At 50.1% G+C, this 18,004-nt stretch overlaps 1 protein-coding gene across 2 annotated transcripts; it reads left to right on the top strand.

The window, feature by feature from the left end:
• The first annotated feature begins 1,192 nt into the window (after positions 1-1,192).
• USH1G (USH1 protein network component sans) lies at positions 1,193-17,355 on the top strand. Of its 2 annotated transcripts, XM_019494444.1 has the most exons (3): positions 1,193-1,570; positions 12,642-13,880; positions 14,662-17,355. In XM_019494444.1, the coding sequence occupies exons 1-3, from the start codon at positions 1,407-1,409 to the stop codon at positions 14,663-14,665; spliced, it is 1,407 nt and encodes a 468-aa protein (XP_019349989.1). In that variant the 5' UTR covers positions 1,193-1,406; the 3' UTR covers positions 14,666-17,355. The 2 variants fall into 2 exon arrangements, with proteins under 2 accessions (XP_019349989.1, XP_006262502.1); XM_006262440.3 differs by lacking the exon at positions 14,662-17,355 and having other exon boundaries at positions 12,642-13,884.
• Positions 17,356-18,004: the final 649 nt, after the last annotated feature.

Raw genomic sequence — 18,004 nt, 5'->3', positions numbered from 1 at the left:
TCTTGCACTTTATGTGCTCCAGGAATGGGAGTCAAGGTGGAGTGCAATGCGTTGGGGTACCCCCCGGCCAGACAGCAGAAAGGCTGGTTGTGGACTTGGTTTCCTTTGAACACCAGAGGGTGCCACAAGACTGTGAGAGCCAGAGAAGTATTCATCTCTGAGCTTCAAGGGAAAGTAGCAGGCAGTAGCGTTTGGAGGTGAAACTGCCCTAGCACTTAGGAGCATGTGGGAATGGGCCAGTCCCCAGGTCAGTGCTGGATTTGTCAGTCTGCTGGTTTTTAACCTATGTCAAGAAAGCTGAGGCCAAATCACTTATATAGCCCCAGCAGTCCTCAGATAACCACTTGGGATGCTCTGCTGGGCAGAGGCAGGGGACTGTGGAGCCCAGGCAGGCTCTGATGCTATATAGGTGCTCTATATTTGCCCCTGAGCTCGGTGGGAGGGGGCTGCTGTGGTGGGCTGGGGTTGAGGGTCTGTTGCATGTGTAGCTCATGCAGGCAGGCCTCTTTGTGCACACATACATACCACTATTATGTCTTATTTTTACCACGAAAAAAACAGGCCAGAATCATCATCCTCAAAAATAGGCCAGAATCATTTTCAAGAGGAGGCAGTCACCTCGCTGGGGTCACTTGACCCCAGTTGTCTTCCTGCCTAGAGCGGGGGGCTGGACCTGATGATCTGCAAGGTCCCTGCCATCCCCTTACAATCTATGAATCTGAAAAATAAGCACTAGAAAATGAATAAACAGCCTGAATTCTAGCCCAGGCATCACACTTTGGTCCCTGCAACTCCCCTCCTCCTGGAAATTGGGAGGGTCTCATGATGTCGGTGCAGTTTCTTTGCTTTTCCCTGGGTGCAAGTGGCAGCAAACTCCAGTCTTCGAGCATTGCATGGGCCCCGATGCTGACCTGTTGGCCCATATGCCACCCCAGGCTCTCTGGCATTCAGGGTGCCGTGGTAGGTATATTGGAGCAGGACACGAGCCTGAGTTCAGTTAGCTTTTTGCCCCCCTACGAGGTTTGCTGAAGGAGCCTGAAGGGAGCTGCTGTGAGGGGCCATCGCTGCCCTGTCTCTGCCGTCCAGGAGTGGTCCAGGACTGTTCAGTGGAGCTCTCAATGCGCTTCAGGGGCTCAACTGTGTCTTCTGCTGCGAGGGGAGTGTGCGATGAGGCCTGAACAGGGCAGGAGGATGCTTAGGACCCAGGGGAAGCAGCTTCTCCTGCTTCATTTCAAGGAGATCCTCCCCTCCCTGCACAGGACTTCTCAGGTGTCGCTGCTCTGAGCTCTCACCTCCTCCCTCACACCCGGCTTCCCTGGAGCTCCTGTGCAAGCCCATGCCCATCCTTTAAACCATCCCCAGTCACCTGCCTCCCTGATGAGCTTGCCAGGGGACTGCTGGGCACCATGAACGACCAGTACCACCGAGCCGCCCGGGACGGCTACCTGGACCTTCTAAAGGAGGCCACCAAGAAGGACCTCAACTCGCCCGACGAGGATGGCATGACCCCAACTCTCTGGGCCGCTTACCACGGCAATCTGGATGCTCTGCGGCTGATCGTAAGCAGAGGGTAAGTGCCGCTGCCTGCCCTGTGCTCTTCCCTGTGCTCTTCCCAGTGTTGAGTTTGCAGCCTGGTGAAATCCCATCTCCCCGCTCCTCACCCGGGTCAGGAAAGCTGTGGGTGCCATGAGACTGATGGCCCTTGTCGTGTGTGTGAGCCCACCTCTCCCTTCCTCCCCTCGATGCTAACCATTTTGGAGCGAGTTGGTTTGTCTGATCCAGTCTGTGGGATTTCTAAGTTTACTCCTCCCTGAAACATTTAGGTGCCTGGAAAGGGGGAAGTCATCAATTAACCCTGCATTAAGTTGGGAGCAGTGTCGGCTCACACGTGGGGTGCTATGCTTACCATGTGTCCTGATCGACCGTTCCTCAGGAACACCTAGACAAGTCCCCTTGGGTCACCTCCACCCCCTCCTAGGCTACCCCAGTCCTCAGCTACTTGCTAACTCAGCCAGTGCACCGCTGAATCTGCAACACAGCTGCAATCCCACGCCTCCCTGTCTGCCCCAATGCACCTGGCACCTGGTTTGCAAAGCTGCTGGGAATCCAGCATCCCACCGCAGCATCCTCATCCCAACCCTCCCCTGAGCAGGTGCTGGATCTAAGCAGGATTTGAATGCAGACCCACAGCAGTGAAAAGCTACTGCCTCAGGTCATGGCCTGGGTTGGAGCAAGGAGAAACTTTAGGCATCCAAGTCTTTTCCATAGCAGATTTCTTTTATCATAGTATCCCCAGTGATGGTTGCTTGTGGTTAATGCTGACCTTTTCCTCATTATTCTTAGTCTGAAAGGGGCATCTGTTGTGAAAGGGCCTGCAATTGCAAACCTGGGTGCAGGGAGCTGCGGGGATGGGGAAGAGGATTGCTTGTTAGAGCGGACTGTTGAAATGTGCTGCGGTAAAGGACAAAGAGGCCTTTCTTGGGGAATTTGTCAGCCGTGGGAGGAGAGGCTGGGGAGTGGAGGAGCTGGGGAGGGAGAGATGACTACAGAGGAGGAAGCAATAGAATCACTGGTTCCCATTAACCAGCCCAGTCCTTTGCCTTCAGGCTTCGCTCCCTCTGGAGATCAATCCCAGGTCAACTGGAGGAAGGAAAAGTGGGAGGTTTCTGGGAAATGGGGTGTCTTAGTTGGGCTAAGGACCAGTTTTGTGATAAGGGTGTGGGAGAGAAGGGGTATCTTCTGCTTCAGAGGAGGATGCTCATTTAGGGAAGGAAGGATCAGGAGTGGTTCAGGGCCTCATACTAACCATAGACAGATGTGCTGAGCGCAGATTGTATGCGTGGTCCCCAAGAGCGCTGCTAACAAGCCTCCAGCCTGCCTGGGAATGGGTGTTCCCAGGGTCTAGATGGTTTGAGGTGCGAGTCCTCACGCAGGTCTCCTAAAGCACCTCTGTTCCAGACCTGAGATGCCTCTAACCCCAAGGCACTGCTCAGAGTTTTGCTAATACACCACAGTCCTGAGCTATATACCCGGCCTCAATGGTCCTCAGACAGGTGCTACTCAGTTTGATGGAGGGTCTGGGGAATGCAGCAAAGTGTGGAGTAGGTTTGGGAACATACCTCCATTTTTTTCTGGGTGGATACGAGGCCAAATTCTTGCCTTCAGCACTGACTTCAGTGGGAGCTGCTGCTGGAGGAAAAATTTGATCTAGTTTTGCCAGCCCATCTTTGTAGCAGGCTTGCGACCTTTGGATGCAAGGTGTTGAATATGAACGTCAAACGATTTTCCCTCTGAGCAGTCAGTGCCTACGTCTCCCGGGCCAAAGTTGGTATGTGGCGGGTGACACTGGTGGGAGGTAACAGGGGTGTGTCTGCTCCACGGGACCTTGCCTACAGTGTTCAGGATCCTTGAAGGGGTACATTTTCATTCTTGAAGAGCATGTGCTCTTTGCTGCAGTCCAAGGGGCTCCAGACACTATACTGATCTTGGCAACAATTAGAGACTTTGAATACCTAAGAAGAGATGCTTCAAGAGCCTGATTCTCTGAGGTGCTTTGTGAACAACAGGCTTCTTCCCTCGTGACTAACCAGTTCTGTAACTCTTAGCCGATTCCCTTTCCCTTTTCAGCGCTGCTCTCTTGAGGCTGGGTCCAGCTGCCGTTAAAGTCAATTGACTAAATGCCCTTTGACTTCCCCTCGGCTCTCCACCTTCAAGGCCTTTTCCAGAAGGCCAGTGATTAATGGAGAGAAGAGCAAAACATATTTTCATGTTGCTCTATTTCCCAGCTGCATCCACTACTGTCCTGTTATTGGATTTGCACCCAGCTCCGCCAAGGCACGTCACACATCTCCTGCTATGCCACTGCCAGATCCCATGCCCATGATCTTCAGCCCGGACTAGCAACATCTCCTGACATCTCATTTCTGCCTCCCCACCTCTCAGGCACATTCGCCGATGCACCTCACAGTTCCCCCAACAGCTCACTTCCATCGCCCGCTGCCATTTTAATGCCAGATCTCCCCAGGGCCCTGACTTTTAGCCTGCCAGTCAGACAGATGCCGGGATTTCTGGAGAAGGGCCCCTTTTATAAATTCAAATTGGAATCAAAGGTCCCAGCACAAAACCCTCTTGTGCAGCTTGAGTGGTGTCCAATTAACAGTGTAATCTATGTTTGCTGCTGACAGGGAAAATAGCACGGGGAAGAGCCGGTGCCCTTTTGGTGACTGATGGCATGAGCAAATCTTTTGTCAGTCTGGCTGTAGGATGTGTTTTCATCAAGGCAGTTGTCAGAAATGGATGACGTATACTCAAATGCTTCGGTAAACCAGAGCAGAGTTCATAGAGACCACAGAGGTGGCCTTCTCACAACCTAGGCTAGTATGGGGGGGCAACATTTTTTGGCAAAGGTGCTACAAACTAAACCCCACACCCTCCCCGAGTGTCCTCCAACCCCTTCCCTTGCCCAATCTGCAGCTGTGCTCCCTATTTCCTCCCTAATCGGCTGCGTGCCATACTGATATCAATACTGATATCAAAGCTGAGCTGTATTTCTCCTTGCTCCACTCCCAAAGGTTGCTCTTCCTCCCAGCCCCGGAGGTCCATGACCAGGGTCTGGTGGTGAGTGCCTGTGTTAGCACATCTGGCTGCTGCTCGCAAGCTGGGAAGTGGGAAGCACACAGAGCCAAGCCAGAAAGTCACAGAGCTAGAGAGACAGATGATGCCAGAGAAGGGAGTGCATTTGTTAGCAGCATGGGCTTTTGGGCAGAGAAGGGAGTTTCTGAGCCCACAATTTATATGCAGGTGCTACTTATGGCCATGTGGGCTCAGTGATTGCTGTGGGGTTACCCCTGGGGACCTTGCAGCATGGTCAGTCATGCCCTTTTCTTCACCCTATTAAATATCATGAATCTTCTGCCTTGCCAGCTGTTCACTGATCACATGGAACGGAGGGCTCATAAACGTGGTCAGTCTGGTCGTGAACTTACTCTTTAGCTTGGGCCCATGGACCTGTCTGACACCATCATATTTTGTTAGTAATATATCCCCTATGGCCGGGTCTCCTTGAAGGGCAGTGAGGGGGTGTTTTACGGAGGCAGCACATGCGTGGCCATGTTCTAAGGCTTGGCATCTCAGCCATCTCCAGCCTTTTGACACGTCTCTGAGTCATGGTAAACCCTTGGATAGGATACATAGCCTGTCTGCTAGCAGGAGCTGTGCAGATGGGGGTTGAATTAGGGTCTGAATCTATTTACTTTTATTGTAACGGGCATCAGCCTCTTCCATACCTGCTTTGCTCAACCATTATGACAGTCATCACTGGGGTGGGTGGCTTCATAGCCCGGATGAGGTCTTCAGGGTAGCTGGCCTGGTACAGTTTGAGGGAAAAGTATTTCCCTCTCTACTCAGGTCAGGGAAACCACTCTGGAGCCCAACAAGTGACAAGCTAGAGCTGCAATAGTTCAGATACCTGCAGACATTTATCTTAAGGGGATGTCAGGACATCACAGTAAGAGCCGATTTGGTTTTTTTGAACCCATAGGGTTCCCCTCCCCCCGAGAAACTGGAGAAATGTCACAAAAAATTGTTGACTTTAAAAGACTTCAAAATCTCACAAAAAGTGTGATGTTTTGCACTGGCATTTTTAACACAAACTTGAGGGAAATCCTGTTGTCAAAGAAGTAAAGTTTTTAATAACCACTTTGGGGGAGCTCGTCAATAAAAAGGCAGTGAATATTTTCTTTTAAATGGGTTATCTTCGAACCCTTTTAAATGGAAACAGCATTGAAGTGTCAAAACCCTCCGTGAATATGTTCACTTTCAGCCAGCCTAAGTCACATTCGAAAATGCGACTCAGATGACAAAGTCTCACTGGGCCGTTTGAAAATGTTATCCTTTGTCCTAATTAGCAAAAAAAAAAAAGAGAAAAGAATGATAAGCAGTGTTCAAATGTCCCATGACCTTTGGTTTTAAAGCAGTGTCTAGTGTCTGACCCTAGAGCAAGCAGAAATCTGAACTTTGGGGCAGTGTCACGCTTGCCTCCCATGAGAAGAGGGGAATTTAGGGGGACTAGTCAGGACTGGGGCATCAAGGGGCAGTGGCTACCCTTTGTCATTGCTGGGTAAGCAGCCTGGAGCGATGGTACTGGCACACAGACGAGTCTTGTAAATGGTCTTCTCTTTGTGCCCAGTGAAGCGGATGCTGGAGATGAGCTGTTATGAAATGTCCTGAGGTGTGTGTGTGTTCATGCATGCATGGGACAGAGAGATGAGAAAGAGAAAAGAGGCAGGGGCTAAAGGGGAGAAGCTATTGGGAATAGGGTGTTTTTGGTTCTTCCTATTGCAGTTCAGGCGGTGGCTGGGTACGGCTGCTGGACAAGTTCAACGCTAGCAGAGCTGTGTCAGTGCCACGGCATGGATCTGTCAGGACACCCTGTTACATATTGTAACTTGGTTAGGGTTTGCCTTTGCGGATGGGAGCAGACCACATTAAGCATAAATATGCATGTTAAGGGAACCCTGCTATGGGCTGGACTTTTTTCTGGGTTGCAATATGGTTTCCTTAACAGGGTTATGAGACATTTCTGTCTACACAGGTGAAGCCAAGCACTGTGACACCATAGCTGAAGCACTGTCACGTGGGGACTTGCTGCTCTGATGCAGTAGCTTCAATAGTATTGATAGGCCTTGGACATATGCATGTCTGCTATCCCATCATTTGTCAGGTTCTTAATCTCTGCATCTCCTAGGGACCCAGGATCTTCATGGACTGGGATGTCCTACAGGATATCTTCAGGACATTCAGGCATTGTAGAGGGATTCAGGAGACCAGGGCTATGGTCCTGGCTCTGCCACACACTGCTTGTGTGCCTTGGGCAATTCATTTAACCTCTCTGCACTTCATTTTTCTCATCTGTAACCTGAGCAGAATAAATTTACCCACCTCCCAAGGGTGCTGGGAGAGATTACTTCATGCATGTGAGGTGGTCAGGTATCACGAGGATGGGAACTGGAGAGAGGAGCTCCTGTAGATATGTGTGCAGTGTGGGCAAGGCAAGGGAAGTTGCAGCTGTGAAGCTGAGATGGGGAGGGGGAGGAATAAGCTGTCGGTGGGAATGATGGTGCTAGTCATTGCTATCAACAGCCGCCCTGAGTAACGGGCATCAGCTCAGCTCAGAGAAAAGGGATAATGAAGCAGTTTTATTGCTGCGAGGAGGGTCTGGGAGTCGGAGGAACAGAGATTTCACAACCACCAGGGATATGTGCCTGTCCCTCGGTGCTGCAGTTGGATGGATGGCAGAGGGGGACAGGGCTTATATAAAAAACCTTTTTCTTCCTCCTGACTGGGTTCTCATGAGGGAAAGGGACTCAATTAATGTGATGGCTGGGAAAGGGGAGGCAAATTGGCATTTAGAGCCACAGCTTCAGAGAGACAATCGTTCTTCTGTGTGAGAACGATGCCTTTATGAAGAAGGGTGGCTGTGTCGGGAACGGAGCCGGCGTCATCTTAATTGAGAGAGCAAAGGGCTGGGCAGGGGGGCTGGCGAAGGGACAAGGACTTCTGCCTGACGGGGGGGTAAAGTGGTTTGGAGGAGCTTTATAGAGGGGCTTTTCTGTGCCTATAGTGCTGGGACCACAGGAGTCCCAGGATCTCTTCTCGCCTCTGCCTGTAACTTGGCCTGTGTCACTTCACTTCCCTTACTGTCAAATGGGGCCAATAATGCCCTTTTGAGATTACTGGTCAAAGGGGCTGCGCTCTGCAGACAGATCACCAGGGTCGCACACTCTGTGCAAAGCTTATTTTGGCCCTGAAGAGCTGTAGTCCTGAGGGTGGGGGAGAAGAGGGCTCCTTATTTCAGTGGGACTCCTTGGGTGAGTCCTGGCTGGAGGGAGGAATCTGGCGTGATGAACCCCAAGTTGGCAGCCCTCATTGCTTGGCTGAGGGGTGCGTTGCCCTAGCTCATAGCCGAGGTTCTCTCCTTCACTTTGCCTTGTAGGGAATATGGGAATGGCATAATTCTCATCAAAGTTTCTGGATTGACAAGAAAGGCGCCCACAGTTTCTCTGCAGAACAGGGGCAGCGATGGTACAAAACTTCCCTCCCCATCCTGCCTAGGGGTGCTCAGCCCTCTACAGGAGGAATCCTGCTGGAAATGACAGATCTAGTTCCAACCTAATGTCCTTTTTCACCTTCAGCCTCTTTGTTCAGCCTGATGTACAGGGAGCCAGCTAGCGGCTGTAGCAGCCACCTGCTAACAAGTGGGACGAGGTCTCTTAATTGGTTTCACCAAAGCCACCGGCCAGCCTGGAGATGGCAATTGGTGTGGAAAGGGTCACATTTTCAAAAGTGAGTTAGGAGCCTAAGTCCTATTTTAAAAAGAGGGCTAGGCACTAAGGAAATGATGCCCCTTTGACTTGTGATGGGTCATTGGTGCCTACTTTCCCAAGCTGCTTTTGCGAGTGGGTGTTGGGCTCCCAAGTCACTTTGGCATTTTTGCAGATTTGACCTTGCTCCCATCAGAATGGCTTTTCGGTGAAACAGATTCCCCTTCCTCCCCAAAATATTAGGTTTTGCTAGACATTGAAACCCTAAAAACTGTCAGCGGAAACGAGGGAAAAAAATTGCCCCTCCTCCAAATTGGGTATGGGAATAAAAATCATTTGCCAGCTAGCTCTTTGGAGCAACCTGTGCTCGTCCCACCCTGGACTAGATGAGAATGGGTAACAGAGAGGCAAAAGGATCCATATAATTTTCTGAGGTATTTGCTCCCTGCAAGGTTTTAATTTGCACAGTTTATCTCCAGCCCAGTGTGGAGATAGCACCAGCAATTTGCCACCAGCGGCAGTCAGGGTTTGAGTACAGGGCTTCCTGGCTCCTTGCTTCTCAGCCCATTAGACCCAGGGCTGGATTAACCCTTTAGAGGGCCCATGGCAAACAAACTTGTGGGCCTCTACTTAATACTGTATATTTATATTACTTTTTCACTCAATAATTGTAATATGTAAAATAAGCACAACCGGCCCCCTTCTTCACTTAGGGCCCTAGGCATGTGCCTAGTTGGCCTATGTGTTAATCCGGCCATGACTAGACCTCACTGCCATGCGCTGGGAGTGCTCTGTGGCGAGACAGCATGCACTACGGCTGGGTGCTGCTCAGTGACTGGCGTTCACAAATAGCGACTAGTAACATCCCAGCCGCCTGCTGAACTACAGCTTTGGGAAAAGAAAGGCCTGGAGATGGGGTTAAGCCCTGGTCCAAGCCTCCCTTCAAATTTGGACAAAGCCCTGGATTTAATGCAGAGGAATGTAACATCTTATTCTAGATCCCAATTTCAAGAGCCCGAGGTTGACTCCAGTTGCACTGCAGAGCGTTTTGCTCTCTCCAGGTTATTCATTATTATCCTTTTTGCAACATCCAGGATTATGACAGGCATTTTATGGGCTAGAAAGATGCTTTCTGCACCTCAAAGAGCTTAGCAACTAAGGTCCCAGTCAATTTGAAGCAGTCAAGCCAGTCCACAGATTTCTAAGGGAGTTCTCATGAACTGCAAATGAAGGACACACATCAGTGTTGAGGCCCTAATTATAGACAGGATGATGGGAGAAGCAGAGAGTAACAGGCAGAAGGAGGGAAGGAGGCTGAGTGTCCCAGTGATGTGATGACAATGGGGCGACTCAGTGTTTGTGTATGTCCATTGAAGGGGGTTCAATTAATAACCATTATTCTTGTTGACTTGCCACTTGAAAATTTTCTGAATCAGAAAAGTGCTTCACTATATAAGTACTTATTACCTGCTATTAGAACATGGTCTCCATTTAGTGGACTGGCATTAAACATCTCATGTGCCATATCCTTGAGGCATGGTTTTGCCCTGAGACCTGGCTCCTGACTAAGACCTGCCTGTGAACCCTCCTGTTTTTTTAAATTTCTCATCACCTGCTGACCAAATGCATCCTCTTTACAAGGACCTGTGCCTCTGATTTTTCCCATGTATTGTCACTGCCTCCAGGAACCATTTATGGGGCCAAAAATAACCAGTGATCTGGCCTTGTAATGTTTTGGGTCCTGGGTGGTGGCTCCGTGTTATTTCTGATAATAATCCCGAGATGGCTGGGTATTGTTTTGTTCCTTCCCAGGCAGTGGCCTACTGAGATAGCACAAAGAATATGGATGCATAATCCCAAATAGCAGCACCTGTGTGAGCCAAACACCAAGGCCTCACGAATACCTCCGCACAGTCCAAAGCATGTGTACCTGCGACATAGGATCAAGTGCACCCAAAGACTAGCAGTTTTGTTGGGAACAGGAGTTTTGCTCTGGGTCCAGTGCTAAGTCATGGTCCTACATAACATGCTGGTCCATCACATCCTGCCCTCCAACTGACACATGCACAGATGTACATGCCCAATTCTGCCACACGTGTGTTCAGTCTGGACAAACATCAACAAACGGCCGTTCACACACCTGTAAGCCCACTGCCAGCACCGGCAGTTACGGTTTCACTGGCTCTTTAATCCAACCCGATAAATAATTTACTCCTCTCTTGCAATTCATCAAATATTTATCTTCCCCATGAATTTCCCAGCCTGGATATGTCACTACGAGGGTAGAGGGAACTGGGTGGAGCTAGCAGGGGAGTTACCTGTTGCTGGAACTCAGCACTGCTATAGTACCTAGGAAGCTGGCAGCTCGGATAAGACCTCCCTTCACTTTTTACTATTAGGTGGACAGATGCCTGGTGTCTTGTGCTCTCCTTGCTATTCTTTTTTTCTCCAGGATCTTCCTGGATCTTTTTCTTGAAGCCTGGGGTTTCTGGGTGCAGAGGCTTTGCAGTATTGGACCCTGTGATTTTTTAGGTAGGAATGAGAAGACATTGCAAAACCTTGTGGGTTAGGATTGGGTTTTTGCAAAAGCAGGGGCAACATTAGCCCAGGCTTCAGTGAGGAGACAGGCGTGGAGGTTACAGAGCAAGACCTTGATCCAATGTAGCTTTAAGAAATGAAAAGAGAAGCTGTTGGGAACGGCGCATGGGGGTTGCCTGCCTGCTCCTTTGGCGGCAGTCCCAGCCCCAGCCAGCAGCAGTGGTAAAAAAATGCACCCAGACATGAAGTTCACAGTGATCGCAGTCTTAGCCCCTTTGCACAAGTGTCATTGCCCTGTTTCAGTCACTCATAGCCAGGAGGCATTTCAGAAAGTGGGTATCAGAGTATTGCAGTCCCCTACTGTCCTGGGAGGAGTTGCCCTACAGCAGTGCTGCTTCCTGCCTTTGCTTCTTTGGGCACGTGATGAGCAAAAGAGGCTTGCTGTCAGATACTGATGCTGGGTGCATTTCATTGACTCATATACACAAGTGCATGGTTGGTGCCAGGATGGGCGTAACTGTCTCTCTCCTTTCAGCTGGTCACAAATACAGGGTGATATTAGGAACTTGGCTATTCTCAAGTGCATTTTCTCCGGGACCAGATCCTGGCTTTCAGAGAGGCTGCTAAACTGGCCAGTCCCTTGGTGACTAGCAGTAGCCTCCTGGGACATCACTGCAGGTTGTGCTAATCACATTAGTTGAGTCTCTGGCCTGGAGGAGCGTGGAAACCTAATCTCCACTTTCTTTGAAACTGGATTCTTTGGATGTGCAAATACCAACTTGCTCTGAGCTGTGCAATTGAAAACCAAACTTGCTAAGGTGAAAAGAAATGAAGTTTCAGACCCAACAACCTTGGTCATAGTTTCATAGTTTCATAGTAGTTAGGGGTCAGAAGGGACCTAAATAGAACATCTAGTCTGACCCCCCACCACTGGCTGGAGCACACGCTGGGATCACATGATCCCAGACAGGTGTTCATCCAACCTCTTTTTGAATTTACCCAAGGTAGGAGCGAGGACCACTTCCCTAGGAAGTTGGTCTTATTCACTGGAATGATGCCCCCAGTACAGAGGTGAGGCACCAAATTAGTTCATATACATGGCCAAAGGATGGCGAAAAGGATGGTGAAACAGTTGATGTGGTTGAAGATGACTGCTTTGTGTGGTCTCCATTCCAGCATGATGGGACCCTGTGACAACATATACTGTAAAGGTGTGCGTAGAGTATGGGGGATTGCTTCATATAATATGAATACAGAGGGGCTTGAATCAAAGCCTAGAGGCTGAATATCATCAGATTCTGGGAACGTTCGAGGTGTGAATCTGTGCCTGAATTTTGCAAATGGCTTTTATTGTGGGCCCCACAAATATGCTGAAACCAACATCACCTCCCCTCACCAAGTCTGGGACGTTTGAGAGCTGGCTCCCGTTTTGCAGCTCAAGTCCTTGTCCACCTTGAAGAGACAATGAGGGGTTGATGTGGCAGCCTGAGCATGGCCTTTGGGTGCTGAATGCAAACAAGAGGAATTGCCCTGGATTTGTGAGCTAAACGCATGAGTTTGATGTGTGCAATGCCTCTCCAGAGGTCTTATGGGTTGTGATGCAGAGGCTGTAGTAAGGGGCGGGCTGCTTATATTGAGTGGAAGAAGAGTTTGTGGTATCTTCCTGCATGAATGTGCTATCTCCTTGCTCAGTAAACATCTCTTTAGACCCCCCATGTGACTGCATGGTAGGGCCAGCCAGACCCCCTGTGCACTAACTGTTTCTTCCAAATATTGCTTTAGGGGTGATCCAGACAAATGCGACATCTGGGGGAACACTCCTCTTCACTTAGCAGCAGCCAACGGCCATCTGAATTGCCTCTCATTCTTGATCTCTTTTGGGGCCAACATCTGGTGCCTAGACAATGACTACCATACGCCACTAGACATGGCTGCCATGAAGGGGCACATGGAGTGCGTGCGTTACCTGGACTCCATTGCTGCCAAGCAGAGCAGCCTCAACCCCAAGTTGGTGAGCAAGCTGAAGGATAAGGCCTTCCGAGATGCGGAGAAGAGGATCAAAGACTGCGTTAAGCTGCAGAAGAAGCACCATGAGCGGATGGAGAAGAGATACAAGAAGGAGATGTCTGACAACTCGGACACCATGAGCTTCTCCAGCTATTCGAGCAGTACCCTCAGCAGGAAGTTCCAGCACATGTCCATGATGACATCCCTGCCATACTCCCAAGCCACCATCCATGGCACAACCAAGGGGAAGACCAAAATTCAGAAGAAGCTGGAGAAGAAGAAGCAGGTGGATGGGACGTTTAAGATCTATGAGGACGGGAGAAAGAGTGTGAGGTCCTTGTCAGGCCTGCAGCTGGGAAACGATGTCATGTTTGTGAAGCAAGGCACCTATGCCAGTCCGAAGGAGTGGACCAGGCGCAATATCCGAGACATGTTTCTGTCAGATGAAGACACTGTCTCCCGTGCCATAAGCGACCCAGGTTTGCACATGGACTCGGCCCACTCTGAGGTCAGCACAGATTCTGGCCACGACTCCTTGTTCAACCGGCCAGGGCTTGGCACTATGGTGTTCAGGAGGAACTATGTCAGTGGTGGGCTCTTTGGGATTGGCCAGGAGGAGACTGGCATGTTGGGTGAGGGCAATGGGGATAGGGTAGGTGTCAAACTGAGGAGCCGCCTGCAGCGCTCGCCAAGTCTCAATGACAGTATCGGCAGTGCCAACAGCCTGCAGGAGAGGAACGAGGAGGAACTGCCCTGGGACGATGTGTCACTGGGCCTGGATGACGACGAACCTGATACCAGTCCCCTGGAGACCTTCCTGGCTTCCCTGCACATGTCTGAGTTCATCTCCATCCTGAAGAAGGAGAAGATCGACCTGGATGCCCTCATGCTGTGCTCAGAACATGACCTAAAGAGTATCAACATCCCAATGGGACCCAGGAAAAAGATCATAGATGCTGTCCATAGGAGGAGGCAGACACTGGAGATGCCAGATGTCATTGAAGACACGGATTTGTAAGTAGAACATGTCCTGCCCTGTGGCCGTAGAGCAATATGCCCCTTAGCATGTGAAGACATAGATAAATTAAGGGTTTAGGTATGTGCTCAACATACTGTCCATGGGAAGAGCCAGGCGCTTGGCCAAGCTCAGTGCTTCTTTGCATGTCCACTGGGCATGAATCTGCCAACCCAGAGAGAGAGCAAGTGGTAGTACTGCAGTCCAGGCTGATTCATGTCCTAGTGGTCCTAGTGCAGCGGGGACGGGAGCTGACGTTCTTGCTGTAACACAGCCTGAACAAACTCAGCCTGCTCCGAGGCCTCTCTTCTACTGAGCACTCAAGAACGAGATTTTCCAAATCACTCAGCTTTTGCCCAACTGTTTCCAGTGCGGTCATGTGGAGATGTGCCACTGAGAGAAGAGTAAAGCCAATGCTGAGGGCTTTTAGACGGTCCCTTCTCAGGTGCTCCGGTTCTTATTCAGACCTTTTGGGTTTGCAAAACTGAGCTGGGAATTTTATACCACCTCGGCATGCGTGTCCCTAACTCTGGCTGGAATTAGGAAGGATGATGGAAATGTATGTAAACAAGTGGAGGAAGTTCTCTGGGTTGGTTTCGGAAAGGTTTTATTCAAGGTCAGGATGAACACTGAGTAATTTTTTTCGTTTTATACAAACCTATTTGTATATTTTTGGAAGAAGCATAAAGAACCACTAAATTCACAGGTTGGGACCTTGACCTGGGTTTCTGAAAGGCCCTGCTATGATCTGGCTAACAGATTTTCTCTTTCCCTTTGCAGATAGCAGTTTTTATGAGCAAGAAACAAAACCAGTTCTAAGTTGCCAGAAAACACAACCCAGTGATGCTTCCACTGGGACAACTGAAAGCCACAGCCTAGACCCACCCTTCCCAGCTGCTGCCTGCTTCCTCAGTCTGCTCCCTGCCCGTGGGACTCTCCCAGACAGGCTGATCTTTGACACAGGACCTGCTGGACCCTCCTTTGTCAGGAGGAGCTGCCGTTGCTTGTTTGTTAGAGGAGTGACAAGAATGTGCAACTCTGGTCAGTAAAACTGAGTGACACGGGAGGACAACACGTAAGGAGTGCCGTGGACAAACGAGCAAAGCCCAGTCATACATAGCCTGCTATAGGGAGCCGGAGAGGTTGGGTGTTTGAAAGAGAGGAACGGGGAGCCAAAATTTAGTTTCCAATCCTGGCTCTGCTGTTCACAGTTTTGGAAACATCATTTGAAGCCACAGTTCCACATGGGACTGCTGTGTTTGGTATCTCATGTTTAGGGTGCCTGGTAGGACACATCTCAAGTTGGGTTTTCATGGCTCTGGGGCTTTGTTTTCCTTCTAGAGCTGTAGATGTTCAGCGCCTCCAGGAGCGGGCCCTGGATATCTCAAGGGGGGCACCCAAAAATAAGGGCTCCCCTAGCCAGTGCCTCTCTGTGCCTCAGTTTCCAAAGGAGGTAGCACCCCTGTCCCCTCTTGCTGGAGTGTGGTGAAGCCTACGTCACTTATGTCATTGAGATCCTCATCTGGAAGCCTCCACTCCCATGCAAATGACAGGGACTGTTTTTGATAGAGATGGATCTAAAGCAAAACCCAGCAGATCTCAGAGTCCCCACCCAGCTATGAGTTTCTTTGCGCTGGGCTGGACCCCACCCGCTCTCTCGACACCTCCTTTACTCCAGCGAGGACAGGTGGGTTGGTACCCCCACAACATGCTTCTGAGGGGAAGGTGGTGACTTTTCACCCTTAGGTGTCCCCTTAGGGACTTGTAGAGGGCTGTTACGTGACTTGTAGGATATAAGGATACGGTAGTAACCCAAAAGCCATTGGCGAGCACCATGGAGTTTTAGTTGCTGTCACAACTGGATCAATGGGAAGATTTATTCAGGCATCACGTAAGTGATTTGTGCTGTGGAGCATCTTCTGTTGGCCTACAGAAATGCAGCCTCATTGCATATGTGCTGCTGCTTTGACTGACTTCTGGACACTTCTAAAGCACTGAATTCAGGGAGCATCACGCGAGGGTCCACGAACTATTGAAAGGGATACTACCATAGTCCTATGCACTACATGACCCTTGCTCTGCTATCTGTGGCTGTGCCTGAAAATGCCATCTCCATGCATATGGGACTTCTAGGAATGAATCACAGCAGGACAGAAATGAGTGGCCAAAATTTCCCCCCACCCGTTTTCCAAAGGGGAAACCCTTCCCAATTCTTTCATCGTGCTCATACTATACTCCCTTTGGGTTTGTATCTCTATATGCTTAATTATTGCCTCCCTAATTACCCCAGGCTGTATAGAATTGTAAGGTAGGAAAGGAAAGGTGGGAAAGGACTTGAGTCCAACCCACTGCATTGATGTGGGATTTACATTTCCCTCCAACCATCCCAGACAAGTACCTATTTAGTCCTCCACCTCCAGTGAAAAAGAGTCCATGACTTCCCTAGACAGCTCGTTTCATTGCCCTAGCATAATTGTGTGGGGCCATATGCCCACAGTTCCCTCTGCAGTCGGTGGGTGATGCTACGGGGTGATCTGATCAGTAACCAGCAAAAGGAGGCTCTTGTATTCAGCAAAGAATATAAGCATACATTGAAGCCTGGTTGACTTCAGTTGGACTGAAAGGCATGCAGAAGGCTGAAGGCATGCTTTGCTGTGTAGGCATGGCCCAAATATGTGCTTAAAGGCTTTGCTGGATTGAGGCCGAATGAGGGAGGAATGCCAAGTGGGCTGCCTGCCCCTCAAAGCCTTGCTCTTATAGGGCTTGAGCCAAAGTCGACTGCAAGCAGTGAAAACAGTTGCACTGACCCCCAGGGACTTTGGAGCAGGCTACCAGGAGAGCAGCGAAGGGCAGAGCAGTCTACCAGGGCTCTGGCCTCGGACGGCAAACAAGGGTATGGGGAAATAACTCCAGCCCAGGCCTGGATCCTTACTGGAGGGGGTTGGGTGGTTGATTCAGGTCAACCGTTGGCAAACCTGCATGAAATCAATGATTTAAAGTAGCAATGGGCCTGGCTGGAACCACAGAGCCGGAGGCCCAGCAGGCTTTGAGCAGGGCTTTGAAATCACTGCTCAGAATTAGCTCTGAGCTTCTGAAGCCAGGCCTGTGAGAAAGAGGCCATCTGTAGGGTCCAACCAGCCTGGGCAAGGCCTATCTCCATTAAGGGCTAGCCCCAGCCCATTGGATCCTAACACTGAAGTGAATGGCCCAAATCCCCCATACAGGGAGCTTGTTCGTGTCCACTGTGCAAAGACTGGAGAGGTGCCCCTCCCTACCACTGCTTCCACTCCACCTGCTCTCTCATGCCAGACCTTTCCCACACCAGGTATGTTTCCCGTGATTAAATGTATATATGTAAAACTTCTGAGCTATGCGGGCATTGTTGTATGCGCCTCCTACCTGTAAAAGTACCATGTTGTTTACTGCTTATTTATTAGAGATCCTGGAACCCAGCTTCCCCCTGGACCTGCCTGATTGATTACATGGGTTTTTTGATAAGGAAAACCTGGTCTCTGCTGTCACTTCCCAGTCTCAGGTTTGAACACATACGCTGCTGGGTTGTGGGGCATTTGGGCTTCTTTTGCTTTCAAAGGAAAGGTGGGGATGGGCAGGGGTGGGGCAGCTATTGGTGCCAGACCGTCCCATCCGTGAGCATATTCATTCTTGCCATTAGCTGAACTCAGCTTTTGGGTTGCTTCTAGGGCCCAGCTCTCTGCTCCTACTACACAATCTTTTAGTGGCTCTCTGTTCTCCTCTGGAAGCAACAGAGAGAAAATTCCCCTTCCCTTTCCCGTCCCCTTCCTGGCTTTTGATCTAGTCTCGTCATCTCTCTGTTCTTTCTGCTTTCTCACGCTGATGTCCACACGTGTGCATCCAGCTATATTTGTCCATGGCACTGGTTTATTAACTAAGCTCAGGGCAGATGACTAACCCTGCCTGTGCCTAACCTCCCCAGACACGTGTAAGAGCACACCTGTGACTTCCAGAGGCCTCAAATGCGGGCAACAATAATTGGAGGGAGCAGGACCAGGTGCTTAGGGCAGAAACCAGGGTGTTGGGACATTGATACCAACTACTTTATGATCTTCAGCACATTGCTGGGTCTCCTTGCTTTTCTTGCTCC

The sequence above is a fragment of the Alligator mississippiensis genome, chromosome 8 (genome assembly GCF_030867095.1).
Source record: "Alligator mississippiensis isolate rAllMis1 chromosome 8, rAllMis1, whole genome shotgun sequence".
Taxonomy (NCBI): domain Eukaryota; kingdom Metazoa; phylum Chordata; order Crocodylia; family Alligatoridae; genus Alligator; species Alligator mississippiensis.
This window is presented reverse-complemented; position numbering and strand designations above follow the sequence as displayed.